We start from the raw sequence: 17,337 nt of genomic DNA on the forward strand, positions 1-17,337 counted from the left end.
GTGATTGGAGCCTCAAAGGCCTGTTGAAGTATTGGAATAATCATGTAACTGGATACAAACAGTAGAGACGGTACTTTTCTGAGCAGAATAACCTTGTGCTGAGCTCGGAAGGAAGTCTATATTCACTCAAGGTCCCAGCTGGCTGCTAGAATGAGCCTCTACAGGTCCAAGTGACTTACAGAGCCTCTGTGCCCTCTGCCCCTGCCTTCTGAAAACCCCAAATCATCCTCCTTTTTCCATCCTCTCCACCCACACACATACAAGAACACATGCTTTCTAGCGTGTCCAGCCACCCATGACGACTGCGTGTTTGTTTGTGTGAAAGAATTTACACTCCAACGCGTGCAGGGCAACTGGCCCCCTGTGGACCTGAACTCCAGCATCACTGCTGAGACTCCAGAGGTGCGTTTGGTATCGGCGGTGGTGCACGTGTGAGGGAGCCGCGAGATCTATTTACTGCCCTGTTCAGCCCCTTAGTTTTGAGCAACAGCTGAATGAGCCATGATTACTTGGATGTTGGAGAATTGAGCGAGGCCAACCCCACATTATCAGAGGTTGCCATTCATTACATGGCACCCATTACAGCAGTTAGAAGAAGACTTTTGCCTGTACGGTGATTAAAGTGACCCCTGACTATCTGTAAATTGCAGGAAATTACAAGGAAATTGCAATTTTATTGGACTATTTTAAAGAGCAAGAGTTTATGGTTAATCTCAGTCCCGGCTATATTGAATTGGTTTACACAGCCTGAGGATATAATTATCTCGAATGAAAACATTTAAATAAAAACCGGTCACATCTACAGGGAAAGCTTTTCTTTTTTAATTAAAATCAGTGTTTTTTTTCCTCTTCTTCAATATAGCCCCGTTGTTTAAACCTCCATACACTGCAGGCTCAAGGAAAACTCCAAACAATGAGCACTTTGTTAATATTTGGGCATAGCTAAGATGAGGGCATGGGAGGTTAGGAAAAGCTTACTGGAGGGTGGACCGACTCAGCGCTCACACTTTTCTCTCACTGACGCCTGTTGCCAGAGGAGAATGTGCTCGCAGCATTGCTCAGCTTCACGTATACACCAGAGATCTCAGCGAAACGGCCATGTGTGCCTGTGCATGGTGGTAAATGAGAGCTCTGGGGGTTTGTGACATGACCTCTCACAATGCAGGAACAACCGGCGTATAGCTCCTTTACAGGGGGAGGATTTTACCAGCTTTTACTCGTTTACCCACCACAACAGCAGGACTGGTGTTGCCTTCACGTGTGTGTGTGGGGGTGTGTGTGTACGCAGCCATGGTAAAATTCGGGATAGCATCACAATTCTGCTCAATACACTCACAATACTTTAAAGCTGTGTCGTTGAGATCAAAATAAGTTTGAAGATAGGTGTGGTTGGACCCATGAGTACTTTGTACACATATAATATTTTAGTAATGATGACTGAATAACCTGCTCATGGAGCGGGTGTCGTAGCTGGTGTGATATTACAAAGTGGTTTCTCACATTCTTAATAGAGATTTACCCGAAGCTGTTAGGCTTAATCAGAGTGTTCGTTTGCTAGTAAATCAAAATTTTAGTTGTGGTGGTTTAAACTACCTTTGACTTCCAACTGTTGCTGCTCAACTCTTAAGTCTTAAAAACATGGAAAATGAGGCTGATTTACAGCTTCCAGGTATTCAAAAGTTCATAAAATGCACATTAGGAAAATAATTGAACAGTAACACTATTCAGTTCTGCCAAAGATATGAGATCCAAAATAGGGGACATTTCTAAATGATGTACGGTCCCAAGCGTTGGGGCGTCATCCCGTTTAGCAGAGTCATCGACCAGACCTGTGCCATCAGCCAGTATTTCCAGGTAATGGATAAAAACTTGATTTATGATGCTGCAGTAGCCATGATTTTTTGGTGAAGATAAGGGTCAAGGAATGGACGTATGACTGAAAGAAGGCTGAGGATGAGAATCAAGCATGAAATGAATGAGTTCAATGTGCCAAAGTTGGGTTCTTCAATGGCAAACAAGTTTTGCATGTTGTGAGATGACTAAAGCTGTTTTCAGACATAAACTCTGGATAATACCCAAACAATTGGTTTTGGTTATTTTCCAGAGTTTGCCTTTCACGTATGAAGAACACAGCAGGAGATTTTCCGGGTCAGACGTGTTCACAACAACAAAAACATTTCTGGAATTTACACCGAAAGCTCTCGAGTCTCGTCGTCTCTCTGAGTTAACATCTATGTCGACGTCTTCTACGTGTAAGGGATTTCATTTTCATCCTGAGATATTATTGTAGTTCTGTTACAGTTTTGTCAACGCGCCCACTCGCTCGCGGAGAATTTTCCAGACATTTCCTGCTGTATTCTCTCACGGACTCATTCTCCAGAGGCTGGCAGGGAAAACGCACATTTGCTTTCCCGCATACAAACCCTCTGGATTATTTCAGGAGAATGACCGTAGCTTAGTGCATCCCTGAAAGCAGAATAACATTATTAAATTGAATGATAATTAATGTGATATTATGTTGTTTGTCTGTTTTAGGGAGTGGAGCCACAGCGGTGGTCCAAGCAGCCTACTGTTTACCACGCAAAGAGAAGGTGGCCATCAAACGTATCAACCTCGAGAAGTGCCAGACCAGCATGGACGAACTCCTGGTAAGACTCACAACAAAGTAAACTAACTATTTGTGTAACAGGCAATACACAAGTATTTTTGTGACCTTGTTACTTCTCCTGTTTGATGAAAGGGAGCTAGTGGGTAACAGCATGATATTTCATTTAGGGCTTTGTCTCCGTGGGCTGAGAGTGTGGATGGAGTCATTTCCACCTCTGCTTTTCATTACTGGTTACTAGTTTCGAGCCCTCCTCCAACCGTCCCTGTCACTTCAAACACTATTCTGGTTGTTCTTTGAAGGAGGGCTACTGCCAGGAAACTATTAGACCACAGTGGGACATCTTCCTCTGGGCTATACAGTGTCTTTATGCCCTCAATGCAATCTTGCGCTGCAGCTCAGCACATCATTTACTGTATGATGTGGTTTTTACGATTTTTGCTTGAGAGCTGGAAGGATTATATCAAGCTCCCCCTGCACACAGATGATCATGTGCTCGTTTGTGACTCGTGTTCTGGCTTTGTAGACGGCACTGTTTCTCACATACGATATGTATTTGTCAACCCTTCTTTGTTTCTTGTTGCTTTTAGGTTTTTATAGTATAAATGCGTAAAGAAAGATGTCACATTACCTGGCTCAGTCAAAATCCAGTTAAAGCTCTAGCTGTTACTTACCATTGTGTTACTTCATACTGGTCTGACACAGAGAAAGAACTTGTTATTAACTTTGACCAGAAGCTTGATTTATGACTTTTCCAGTCATCTCACCGAGATCTCATCCAAAAATCTTTGAAATAAATATTGTTTCAGCCTATATGTGTGCATGGAAGATCATGGCTAGAGATTACTGTCAGGTTTCTCACTACTCACTGGCAATACTAAACCGGGGAGGAACCCCTCCCCACGGCTTTTGGAGGATGAATCAGGGGAATGTTACTCCCGGATTCTCAGAGCAGACGGTCACATGGAATACAGTGAGGTTGGATTTCCTGCCTGTGCACCCCCCCTCACCCTCTCAAACCAATTCCACAGCTTGCTGAATACCCAGTTAAATGGCGTGGAAGTATTAAATTGAACCCAGATTGCTTCTCCAAAGAAGCAGCTTTAAAGGAGAATGTCGCAAGATTTCAAAGAAGCCTGCATGTCTTTAACTTGACCTGTGAAATTCTTTCGAGTCAGAAAGCAGTAATCTGTCATGTCTCCGTGTGTAGGGGGTGTGTTGTAGTTATTGCGGGCACAACATTTTGATGGACAGGTTCTTTCGAGTGACTCAAACTAGATTAGACGATGAGGAGGTTTGTTTACAATTTGAGTGCAGCGAAGTTTGTCTCTTGTGTAATTACAAAATGTCACAGCTATTGCTTATGATTGTATTTCTGTTTCGTAATGTCTGGTACACAGTATGAATCCATTTTAAGATACATGGTGTTCATGTAAAAAATGTCTTTGGTGAAATGTTATTTTGTGGCACAGAAAGTGATTCAGAGGTGTATGTATGTGTCCTCAGCATTAAGATCATCCTTTAGTAAGTTTCCCCATCAACTGCAGATCGGCAGCTTCTCTTTTCTTCTGTAGTTTTGTGCGTGTGTGCGTGTGTGCGTGTGTGCGCACATGCTGCGGTGACATTGGGTCATAGTGAGCGTGTGTGTGTGAGGCTCTGAGTAACTGATAGTGACGTAACATTGCTTCTATAGTGGCTTCTCTGTGTCTCTGCCATCAGTGTGATCCTGTGGCACCAGTTTGTGACCCAGCACTGTATTCATTTCGTGACAATAGGTCATTTATTTATTTTTTCTTTTGCTCAGTTTCAAGGTCCTCAGACTTTCCGAATACTGAGGAGATCAGGCCCAATAGAGAAAAATGCAACTGGCAGGGTCTGGTCTATTTCCTGGAGAACCTGTAACTAAGTCTTATAGGCTTAACAGAGTCAAATGATTTAGAGCACAGCTTTGATTCTGCTTGTGTCACTGTAAATTTATAGACCCATCGCAAGATATGCAATCAGTTTCAGTTCTTTTTATGAAATGAGCCACAGTGACATTACTCATGTCACAGTTGAATGACTTTACTGAGGTCTCTGTAAAAACGGGAATTTGAGTTGTCACGACGGGGAGAAATCCGTCAAAGTTTGCTGACTCAATAAGCCAATGTGATTTCCATTAGGGAGTGAAAAACAGTTTTATTAGATGTGTGGATGGAGGGAATGCACGGGCGGTCTGATGGTCTGATGTTATTTATTTGAATAATTGGCCGGCTGTCCTCCTGCTGGTGATCCAAAAAGAATATGGAGCAAAGCCATATTTTCACTTAATGCAACTTCTGCCAAAGGCTGTGACTTTTTGACACATATTGTAAAACTGTTCATATAATGACTTAAACGTTGACATTTTGACAAAAATAAATAATTTACTTGTGACTTAAAATATATCTCTCGTCAGTTTATAACTAATAAACTGACAATACGTAGTTCTTCATTCTGAAATCTCCTCTAGCAGATGGCTTACAGCTATCTCAAAATATACTATGCAAATACTATGCAGCTCCTGTAGCACAGATGGTCATTATCACAGTGCTTTTGACAATAATGTTCTACACAGGTTACCTTGTATGCAGATTAGTTTTTTTGTGCTGCAGTTGGTTTTGTGTTTGGTGGCAGAGAGATTTTTTTTGTGGCATCGACTGTATTTAAATATTGACGACATGACCTGGTGGCTGGCTGTAGGCAGAATAGGTTAAAAATCCTGCCTCCTCCATGTTAGTGGATGGATTGAATACATTTTTCTTAAAGATGGTTTCTGTCATCTTAGGTAACGCACTTATGTTTGTTCAGGTGTTAATTTACACTGTCAGTTTGGGTTTAATACTTCATTTGATGCTTTCAGTATAGATGAAGCACATTTGGTTTCTTTGACATTTTGTCAGACGAAATAAGCAGATGCATCACATCAGGTCGCACCCTGAAACATTTAAATGGCACTTTTTAATATATTTGGCACTAACATATATAAACTTGTCAGTGAGGTTAAGTACTGATACTTTTCACCAGACTGTAGGAAGTCTGGTGAAAAGTGTCCTGTGTCTGTGTCCTTTTCACTTCACTAAGTTTCATGGACTGGTTGGATGAGCTTTCTCTCTAGATAAAGATCACTATGCATTACAACTGATGTTAAGACTGAGGAAGTATTTTACATATCTGTGTCACATGCCTGAGTCAGAAGCTCATGCAGGAGAAGCAAAAGGGAGTACATGCATGATGCTCCCTTTACCGGAATGAGTCTGATTTACAGCCTTTACAGAACGAGTGTTGTCATGCACACATACTTGAAACATCTTTTGGTTTTCACTCAGCATTGACATGTCCTGCAAAAATATTTTCTCAAAGCAACATTTCATCAAAAGTGAAAGGTTACACAGATAGAATCAATACGAATGAGAGGGTTTCTTTGCTGGAGCATAGGTTTACAGTGACCTAATCCCCACAACAAAGAGTCTCTCTGAGTCTCACATTGTCTGCTGGAAAAGATGTGAAAACCTGCCAACTGCCGGAGCACGATATCCTCCCTGTTATCCCATTGTTTTTCTTTTCTGGGGTTACCCTGGCCCACAGAGCTGTGGTGACCTGCCTCTTCCACTGTGCTGAGAACAGAGCGGGAGCGAGAGGAGGGGGTTTTAGGCTCCACTGAAGCCAGTTAGCAGCCAACAGGCTGTATCATTATTGTTCTCCCTCGGCCTGTAGTATCCAGAGAAAGAATGATAGGGGAGACAACCCACAGGGCTCGCCGTCTGGCCCGACAGACTGGAAGTTATTAGGCTGCTTAATGATTAAAAAACAGCAGCGTGGCATTTGGGCTCACCTGTTGGACTGTGAGCAGTACAACCTTGTCCTCTGACTCACACTCTGCACAATACGATTCTCCTCTTTAGATTTGTCTTCATTCAAACATGTCTGTGCCCATCATGGTCTGATGAGTTTGTTTCATTCACCGCCTGCACCCACCCTTATTGTGTCAACTGCTTTTTACTGGCATCTTGATGTCACCTGCCTCCTCAAGCCTTTCTTGGCTGAGACGTGCTCTGAAAGCCGTGCGCTCCATAGTGATGACTTTGCAGCTTATTCACACTGCTGCTAATGCACTTTGTGTCAGCTAAGCGTTTATGCTGATGGGACATCAGGCTTCGGTTGCTCACTGTTTGACCCACAAGCATCTATTGATCGATGTCTTTAACAAATGTTTTCCACTCGAGTGTTGAGGTTTCTCAGTTGACAGGCTTGTGGTGCACCTGCCATGGTGGAACACTGTCAGTGGATGTATTGAATAACACGTAGAAATTTGGGGGAATATGATGCTTACTTGTGGTGAAACCCACAAACGGACAAGAGGGTCAATATCAATTTAATCACCCTGCAACACTGTGCATCCAATACAGAGACTGACGGGGGATCATCTTTACATAATATTCACAATATAGAAGTTGGAAAGAATTTTTTTTTTGCTGAAAGATTTCGATAAATGTCTTCAGTCTCATTTCGGTCTTTAGCAGCTATATGACGGATTTTCTTAACAAGTACGGAGATGCTGTGCTTTCATATGTCGCTGTAGTAACAAGTTCCGTTATTTGTCAAATATTTAAGTGCAGAAACAAAAGGAAAACATCTGAGAATCTGTGGTTCCATTCCCGAAGGCAGCTAGATTTTCTTTTTCTCAGGAAGCTTGTCTGTCCTCAAATGGCTGTGACGGTGTTGAATTGATGCATTAGACTACTGTGCCAGCATTACCTCAGCTCCCCTGCTCGCCAAGCACACACACACACACACACACACACACACACACACACACACACACACACACACACACACACACACACACACACACACACACACACACACACACACACACACACACACACACACACACACACACACACACACACACGGTATTTTACAACTTTATAAAGGGTACTCGCTGTTTTCTGCGTACTAGACATGCACTATATTGGTCTATTTCATTTCGGACTACTGACGTCATTAAGATCTTAAGTATCTCACAAAATTTCAAAAATAGTGGCAACATAAAACACATATTTATTGTTATTTGTTGTAACTGCATTCAGTTTCTATTCTCCAAGCTTTATTTTACCTTTCTGTGAGACTAATGAGAATAGCTAGTAGGCACTGTCTGTCTTGATTAAAAATTTGTATTGTGTGTTTCATGGCTCATGTCATTGCTGGTAAGCTTTTTAACAGCTCAAAACATGGATGTTTGTGCTGCTTCAGAGGCTAATGGATAATAAAAGTGGTTAATAAAAATGGATTGGCTGGGATTTGAAACCTCAACCCATTTCCATTAAATTAGAAGGTTTTATCAGTTCAATGACAAATACAGCATGTCTGTCATCTCAGTTCTTTGTACTATTCTGACAAAGTGTCTTTCATGCTCTCTCCTCTAACAGAAAGAGATTCAGGCCATGAGCCAGTGCCACCACCCCAACATCGTGTCTTACTACACCTCGTTTGTGGTAAAGGATGAACTGTGGCTGGTCATGAAGCTGCTCAGTGGTGGTAAGTGCATACTTTATATTATATAAAGGTTGTCTTGTTCCTATTAATACACTGCACTGATCTTTAACCAATCAGTCTGAATATCTTGATCCTGGACCGATCACGTGGAGTATGATTTGATTTGGAGTATCCTGTATTTCTAGGTCATATCATGGGGGACAGATTTTTTGGCAGGGCCCCTCGTGATAGGAGAGGGGCAGTGGGAGGTGCTGCTTGCTGTCGGTGATGTTAAGTGTGATTGTAGGGAATACAACAGCACTGATCCTCACTGTGTCCTGTGTGAGCTGCAGCTCTTTCCGGGCTTTAACTTAGTACTGTGCAGGAGCTAATGACAGGGCAGAGGTAATAACAGCCCGCAGGCTGGCATCATGGCATCCATCTGGTAGCGCTGCAATTAACTAGTGAGAGGAGCACGAACAAGAGGAGGCCACCATGGAGAGAGAGAGACCTCAAAAATGCAACGAGTGCATCTGATTCTGATTCTATTGTTTGATTTAATTGCACAGTATGATATTAAAATGCATTATCAAGCTACAGTAAATGATATTTGTAGTTCTGCATTGAAACAAACGATATGTAGATAAAGCAAGAAGCAGCGGGCTCCTCTAACTCATAAAAAAAGACATCTTTATGAGACTAATGGTCATTTGTTTACAGAGAGGCAGAAAATCATCCATCTCCTGACCATCCTGCTTTCAGTTCCACACACTTAATTATACAAGAACAAGTGTACAGAGATACATCCACACACTTGACATTTACTGTTTGGATTTTACCCTCACTGATTCCTCTCAGGGCCTCTGTGTAAACAGCGTCCCACTGTAACGGATAGTGCCCAGGTGGCATGCCTGGCTCCCCCCGATACACTGGACATGAGCTGCTTGGCAGCCGCCTTGCAGCTGGGCTCAGGGCACAGTGCCCGCCTAGTGACGCTTGAGCAGGCGGCCAGTGTCACAGCAGGAGCAAACACAACTCAAGATGGCCTCTCTTGTCCCCCTTATCCGAGGGTAACAGAGGGACTTGATGTTGAGTTTTATTGTGTGGACTAATTAAATGATTGCCACGGTGACGTCTACCATGGAGATGGAGCTCAAATGAGGTCAGGTTTATAGACCATCACTCCGCAGGACAGAGTGTACCAGGCCTGAAGAAGCTTCAGTCTGCTCTTCTGGTTCGATGAAGTGTAAGAAATCCTCCACACTTCTGCTTTCGAAAGACCGATTACAGCTCGACAGTTAATGTGACGGAGCCCTGACATGTTAATGTATTGATCGGTTTTAAGTGCCGACTTTAGAGTAGAGTACATTTCTACCACTTTCTTTCCTAATGGAGAAGAATGTTACTACACAGTACTTATGTTGCATCACATATAGCATTATTTTTGCACCGGACGCATTTAATTTTGACCTATCCAAGACTTTATAGATAGCGGTAGATGAGCCGGAAGGTAAAGCTTTTGATTTACGTTCGTTATCGACATCTCACCGATCGTCCTCATCACTTTGGGTAATGGCCAAATGAATAAGATTGCGTATACAAGTGGTGGAAATTAGTCTCCTCCTCCTTCTCCTAACTTGGTGCCTCCATGATCGAACCTTGAAGAAAATTATAAATGGATGGAGCCTCGTTTGCAAATGATTGTGAGTCAAGTAGTGCATCTTGGGTAGCACATAGTCCACTTCTTAGTACAGCGTTTCTTTTTCTTTGTTTTATGTTTTTCCCCCAGATAAGTATGATTCCAAAATTTGTCATCTTTCTCTCTCTGGCAAATCCAGTCAAGGCCAAACCTGTCGAGCTGAGTTCTGAGCTACGTACGCTTTAGGCACAGGGCTTTTCAGGAAATTCCCGTTCTGAATGTGACCTGTGAACAACTGATTTATCAGAGCACTGCATAACCTGTCACCGCCTAAAAGACCTCTAGTGAAACCAAGAGGCAGTGAATGAGTCATGCCAAAGCAAGCAGAGGAATGTGTTCCCAGGAGATGCATGCACGGCCCTAAAATCTCTGCTGCAGAGCTCAATCGAATGCCACTGGCTTTTACATTATAAAAAGACAAGTTTGGAGCCAGTTGATTTGTCACATCATGATGTGGCCCTCAGCTTTTGACAAAATGCTGACAGGAAGCGTTTATAGTGACTCAAGGTTAATAGAGCAAAATTACCTTTGTTCACTTCTGTAATATAATGTTTTCTCCCTGTAGTAAAGTATGTAACTCGTTAAGATTTGTTTGATAGACTCTTCCCTCTGGTCGAGACAACAATCCTCTCTTCCTGCACCACCAATGACTCGTCACCGCCACTCCCCTGCCCCACCCTCCCTCTCACCCCTCCAACTTTGCTTGGCATTCCCCTTCGTCCTTTAGCACAGTTGGCACCAGCTCTCGTCACCTTCACTCACTTCCCCCTCCTCCCCGCTCCCCACTTTGCTCTCTGATCCTCTCCCTCACTCTCAAACCTCCTGCTCTGACCACGAGAGTGGAAAGACTTTAAAGGTGAGGTTGCTGGATGAAGCACAGTTATGTTCAAATTCCTGGCTCTTGCACCCATGACCGTTTTAATGAGAAATCTTGAGAAAGAAAAGTTTGCCTAATCGTACACATAACTGAAACCGTTGGTACTTGCACGCTCTCCAGCACAATACAGTTGAGTATTAATGTATTCTCCATGATTTGTATCTAGTTTCCCCCTGGGGGCTCAGACTAGCACCGCTCAAACCAGGCCAACAGGTGTCATTTGACTCGGACGCTGTAGTCTTTCCTATCCAAAGTGAACTTTGGGATTGTTAACCTGTCAATCAGTGTCAGCACGATGAAACAACCTAATTAGCCATGAAGAGTTCAATCAGAAGAATTTGAATGGGGCTGACAAGGTTGACATTTAGTGATCCTCCAAAGTCTGCACCATGCTGCGGGTGTTTGTGTGTGTGTTTTGAGTGTGTGTGTGCGCGAACTCTTGAGGATCCTTTTCCCTCAGTGCCCCCTCATCTTAAAGGAGACGTGTCGAGTAAGTTGAGAAGATTGATACAACTCTCATATCTGTATGATCTGTGTTATGCCCCCTGGTCTTGGGGAAACCAGGACATAACATGCACTTGGCCCTCAGTCTTCCCAGTCCCAAGAAGGCAGTAGCACAATGACAAAGTTTGTTAAAAAATACAAAAGAGCAGCTTTATTTCTTCAGAATGAGCAATAAAACAAAACAATTAATTTCCTAAACTTCCGTATCAAAAATAAATATTTAAGAAATTACAAATTTCTAACCTAAACTCCTAAACCATGAACAATATAAAATATGAAATCATCAAACACAAAGTTATGTCAGATGAGCCAACAGTTAGTTAGCTTACCTTAGACTAGAAAGGGGACAGTTTGCCTGCAAATCATTTGCCTACCATAAATATACGTATGATAAAGTTTGTTTCAATTGTAAAATATTAAACCTTTGGTAGCAACATCTTAGCCATTTTTTTTTAAGGGCGTTGGCCCCTGAAATCCCACATCAGTCGGGCTCTACTTAGAGCTGCTGATTGACTGATTTTCATTATCTTTGAGAGTCAGGCTAGCAGACATTAAGCCAAGCTAAGTTATCCAGCTGGTATGGGTAGCCTTATACTTAGTGTAGAGACATCATCAGAACTTTTTATAACCAGTTGAGTGAGCAAGAACAGAACCATCATATTACCCACTGCACTCACATTAACACTTAGTCTTCTAATCACATTTTCATTTATTGGCTCATTAGGACTACATCTCCGCTGTAATTGGAACTTGGCTCTATTTGCCAACCCTCCTCCCGTGAGCGCTCTCCTCGTCACCTGTCACTTCTTGTCGATCCCTCTCCTCCCTGCAGAAGCACACACATAGAGAGGAGGGAACGGTGTGGAGAGAACCGAGGAGGATAAAAACCAAACCGGCTGCCTTTTCTCAATGAGCTACAAAGAGCTGTCACATCAGAGACCCGAGGCTGCGCTCTTCTTATACTCTCCTCCTGCGTCTTTCCTATTCACTCATTCACATGCTCACATATACATGCACTATCTCTCACAGTCAAGACACATCTTTTCCCGCCTTCCCTTGTCTGTCCCCTCGTTGGACGGGTTCGTCTCCTCTCCTCGCTGCTGAATCACGTTTTCTACTGTGCACCGTCACTGCACGAAGAACCCGTTGAACCCATCGTCCCTCCCTCACTCCCTTCTTACTCTCGCCTCTCTGTCTCACTGTGTCGAAGACTCGCTGCAACAACACGGTCTAGTCTCAGGTGGCCCTACATTGTCAGCCTCTCTGGGTAATGCAGCAAGCGCTTGTCTGAGTGCCGCAGGCGAGGACACCCTGAAGTCAAGGAGCAAATAAATGTCTTTGCACCCCTCGCTCGGCACAGTTGCTAAAAGGCAATCAATTAAGTCCCGGAGTTGTGTCACGGATGGTGTTTTCGGGGCCTTGAAAGGGCGATTTCCAGCTTTTGTTTGCAAGTGCTGCTCAGTGTGTGTGTGTGTGTGTGTCTGAGGGTGTGTGTGTGAGCAAGAGAGGGAGGGACAGACACACAGTGTAGCAGTGTGATGTTTGTGTGTCGCACAATACAGCTTGTCAGGCAAGTGGCATTCTATTTGCTTCTCTGCTTTGTCCCCATTCACCAGTGTCGCCCAATTTTCTGTCATGTCGAATGCAAATACTGAACCTCTTTTCAGAGAGAGATTCTTTATTCTTTGGAAGTCGCACAAAGGAAATCGTACCCGGACAGCAGTTTGACTTTTCGTCCGTAGCGCTCCTTTATTCAGCAGGAGCCAGGTTGAGGGTGACCTGTCTTTTTTTTTTGGGGGGGGGGGCACTCAGCAGCCAGGTCAGTTAACAGAGTTGAACAAGTTCCTCTGTTTACCTGCAGCAAATGAAGACAGAGACATCTGCTTGACTTATAAACTCAGATCTTAACCTGCTCACTTATCTGTACTGCAGATCTCTACATTGTTAAAACAGCTCTGAAGGCAAATTCATGCTACAACAGGCTTCACATACAGTTTATAATGACCTAAAACTGTTTGTGTTTGTGACTTCGACTGCAGAGAGACTGTAATGATGTCATTGAGAGTCCTATCCCAGAGCGGCTGTGTAGATGGCAACAAATGAAATGACTCTGTCAGTAGCCATGGTGATTTTAACTGGCCATATTATCTGATTAACAGCTGTGGGCACCAGTTCTAAATGAAACTTACTTGGATGAAAAAACTTGAAAGAAAAATCCTCTGAGCCCAAATGTCCTACAATGACATCATGTTTTCCCCTTGTTTAATCAATGAGAGACTTGTCTATGTTGGTAGATACTGGCCCCACTTTCTGAAAACATTGATTGCACAACACAAATTCTTCAGGATGGATTTCCCCTTTAAAGAATGTGTGGTAATGAATGTTGTGATTTATCTCCCTGCACCATTGGTTTGTTTTGGCCTGGCCAAATTGAAAGGTTGTGGTGATGTTTCGGGTTAAGCAGCTTAATCATGTTTTCTTCCCTCAGTAAAATTAATCTTGGGTCTTGGACCGGATCTGGAAAGAAGCTGTTGTGTACCCACGATCTAATTTATCTAAACAATATAAGATTACACATAAATTATCTTGACTGAATGTCTGCCAATCCACCAGGAAGTGTGTTTTCATAAATGCGTTTTGTTTTAGAGGAGGCTTAAACAAATTATACTGGCCAGCCTGAGGTGACTTTCTCAGAAATGTGAGATCTTGATTTAAAACGTTTATTTACCCAAAGAAGCCGACTGCTGGATAATCTCTGTTTCTGTGTTCACAATCATAAATGTCATTTTCAACAATGACAAATGAAGTTAAGTCCAGCCTTTTGTCAACCGCTGTGCTTTATCTGTTTTCCAGGCTCCGTGCTAGACGTGATCAAGCATATCATCTCGCGAGGCGAACACAAGACGGGCGTCGTGGACGAGGCCAGCATAGCCACCGTGTTGAGAGACGTGCTGGAGGGACTGGAGTATCTACACAAGAACGGACAGATCCACAGGTAAAGAGGCTCGTTGGCCTCCTCTGGTGCTGAAATACAACTGACACATGACTTTTCATCACTGCTAAGTACAGAGGCTTCATCAGGCTTCACCCTGAGTGTTTATGGAGCAGAAATACATAACTCCACCCCTGACTGTTTCCTCTCTGGTACTAGTGTAACAAGAGTTGTGCTAATATTTTGGTCTCCCAACTTCAGTACATTCGTTTTTAATAGTGAAGTCTGTGTCCATTTGTTATTACAGTGTTATTGACATTAATATGTCAATGGAATAAAATTATTCAATGTTTTTAAAATACAGATTCATTAATATTGATACTTAATACTCATCATTATCTGGTATCTGTTACATTCATTCTGTTTTCCGTCACTTATTTCTTCTGTCCTAGTCAGTAACCTATGCAAATTACTTCATGTCTCAGTGCATGGTTTAATCCAAAATACAATATATAGAAGTGATTGGAAATCTTCATTAACTCAGACGTACTGTACCCGTGAAGTGGCATTTTCCCGCTGTCACTCTCACTCCTAAAGTTCAGGGGTATAATGCGGATCTGTATGGAGACGAGGCAGCATGCTTCACCATGGGCTGCGACAAATGTTAATGGCTTAACACTACAGAATGAAAAAATCTAACTATCCACACATTTTTTAAATTTCCTGTTGATGTTATATGACGAAACCCCTCAGTGTTTTAATCAACAAGTTTAAATCAAAGTGCTGCAAGACGTCTTTAAATAGACGTAACACATACCACATCCCGAGCTGATAATTTTTAAGAGCTACTTTATGTCTATGCATAAGTGGAATGTGTCAATGGCAGATTTACGTGCCATAGGAAATGTGATGCGGAAAGCTATCCTCTAAGCCCTTTCAAGACCTGGCTAAGTCCCTGTACTCCGTCCTTCCGTTACAATGAACCCAGTCAACACACTGACTGGAGAAGCTGTCACACGACCTCCTCTGTATTTAATATTCATTACTCACTTTTTCATACGTCTCCTTTTCTTTTTTTTTTCTCCCACTAACACACACACACTGCCCCGGACGGGCTACTCGTCTAAATAATGCATAGCCTTTCAGCTTGGTTAACTGCTGAGCAGCTTTCCCAGTAGCATGCCAACAAGAGACGGAGAGAGGCCTGATTGAAGACGCCAACCATGGGTCTGGATGAGGGATGTATTGTCATCAGTCATGATATCATCTCAACAACCTGCTGATTAGAAAACTGCTTTAACCTGTAGAGGTAGCGATATGTGGAATCGACATTAACACTATTTAAGACATTATCTTAATTAAAAGGGAAGTCCACTGTGGTCTGCTGCAGCATTCAAGTATCCACTTCCAGCATAATGTTGTCAGGGTTATCAGTCAGAGGCAGAGAGAGGAAAATGTTGTTGCTGAATTAAACCTGCCTTCAACTCCTTGCCCTTAAGGACAGAAAATAATTATTAAAGGTTCCTCACTTCTGTCCATCCCCAGTTACTGAGTGAAAAGAAAAATGTGAGCACTGAAAACCGTTGACATACTGAGAGCGGAGGGGCAATGGTCAGATGAAAGCTGCCTGCTGACGCAAAAACACACATGTATGTGTTCCCTGCGTTCCTCCTGGTGTAAGCTGGATCATATGAGAAGGAGCCTCCGGGCAGGGGTGATGGAGAGAGTCAAGTGGGTGAAGGTCCACGAGGACGGAGGGAGGGAGGGAGTGTCACATGATATGCTCCATCCAGCCCAGGATGGCAGAAAAGCAATTAGAGTGTAGCGGCCTTGCACTGTAGGCTCGAGCAGAGACATTTACCACAAGACGGTAAACTGCTCCACCTCCACGTTCACAGCGACGTGGAAAATCGGTGACTCAGAGGTGACACTTGTTCTCTAACTCAAGCAGCAGGTAGACACCGTACATATGACCAAAGACAAATACCTCGTCGGTTGAATCTTAGAAAAATTAGTCTGTGAGTTAATTACTGGAAAGTGATCATTAAATTGTGGCGAGCTTTTTCCTCATTTTCGGAAACCTTGCATCCTCGTAGGGTAAATTACTTGTTTGTGTTTTAGCAATAATCAGGTAATTGCTGTAGTTATGCGGCTTTAGGGAGCAGAGAGGCTCTTAAAGCAAGATTGAAAATATGAGAAAATAAAAAGAGAAATGAGAAATAAAAAAAATGATTTGGAAAAACATGAGAGTGCAGTTCAGCGGTATGGAAAAAGCAATCAAACTATAGAACCAGAGGAACGATATTTCTGTGGTCAAAAGGGTATGGTTAAAAGGGAGGAGGTATTTCATCCCCTCAGGACCCACAGGGCATCTCATAAAGCCTCTTTTACGGCCCTGTTAGGGGCATTGTGAGCCTGGCACCAGGATGTGATGTCACATGAGGTGACCCGGTGGAGCTGAAAGGTGCGAGAGCCGCCAGATGAGGATGATAAATCTGCTCGACAGTTTCATTGCCTGGCTATTCCCACCTGGCTACTGCTCGACTATCATTTCAGTGGGCCATAAATATAAAGTGTCGTTTAAGGTTCAATATTTTTTGTTGCATACACCTCCTGTAGCAACATTCTTGATAAGCTTTAAGGATCTTTAACAAATAGAAATAAGCCTGTATCTCCAAGCATTCCTAATATTGTACCATATGGCTGGGTGACTTGCAGGAGTTGGGCCTTAAACTGCAGGTTGGCTTTTTGTCTCTCTCCACTAGTTTTTCTTTGAACTTGCATGGTGCATTGTGTCACCACCTCCTCCCTCCTCCTCCTCCTCCTCCTCCTCCTCCTCTTCCTCTCCTGTGAATGTTAATGACTGTCTGCACTCTGCAGCTTTTTTTTCCCCCGAGCGTTACAATCTGCTGCAGTGAACCATAAACCATAGCCTCCATGGTCCTTGAATCGATGCAGGAGGGACGCAATCAGATCGCCTTGATCACTCTTTGAGGATGACGGAGCTTCCTGGGTGCTTGGTTATCGCAGTGGATCAATTAAATTGATAATTCAGGCCTAAATTATTATTCATGTTATTTTTGCGGATAAGTTTTAATTTGTGGATTTCAACAAGCTGAATGAAAGCATGACTGTAGTGATGATGATGTCATACGTGGCCATATATGGACAGTGAGTACCAGGATATCATGGCTCTGATTTCGTGATTTGAGCTCATTATTCAG

The 17,337-nt window shown here is 43.0% G+C and overlaps 1 protein-coding gene across 4 annotated transcripts in view; it reads left to right on the forward strand.

The window, feature by feature from the left end:
* Nucleotides 1-17,337, forward strand: part of oxsr1b (oxidative stress responsive kinase 1b) — a 36,566-nt gene that overhangs the window by 5,207 nt on the left and 14,022 nt on the right. For all 4 annotated transcript variants that reach the window (XM_035142079.2, XM_035142080.2, XM_035142082.2 and 1 more), the window contains exons 2-4: nucleotides 2,536-2,648; nucleotides 8,056-8,164; nucleotides 14,035-14,176. In XM_035142079.2, the coding sequence (XP_034997970.1) occupies nucleotides 2,536-2,648; nucleotides 8,056-8,164; nucleotides 14,035-14,176 (364 nt within the window). The remainder of the gene's footprint in view (nucleotides 1-2,535; nucleotides 2,649-8,055; nucleotides 8,165-14,034; nucleotides 14,177-17,337) is intronic.

The sequence above is a fragment of the Hippoglossus stenolepis genome, chromosome 19 (assembly GCF_022539355.2).
Source record: "Hippoglossus stenolepis isolate QCI-W04-F060 chromosome 19, HSTE1.2, whole genome shotgun sequence".
NCBI classification, from domain to species: domain Eukaryota; kingdom Metazoa; phylum Chordata; class Actinopteri; order Pleuronectiformes; family Pleuronectidae; genus Hippoglossus; species Hippoglossus stenolepis.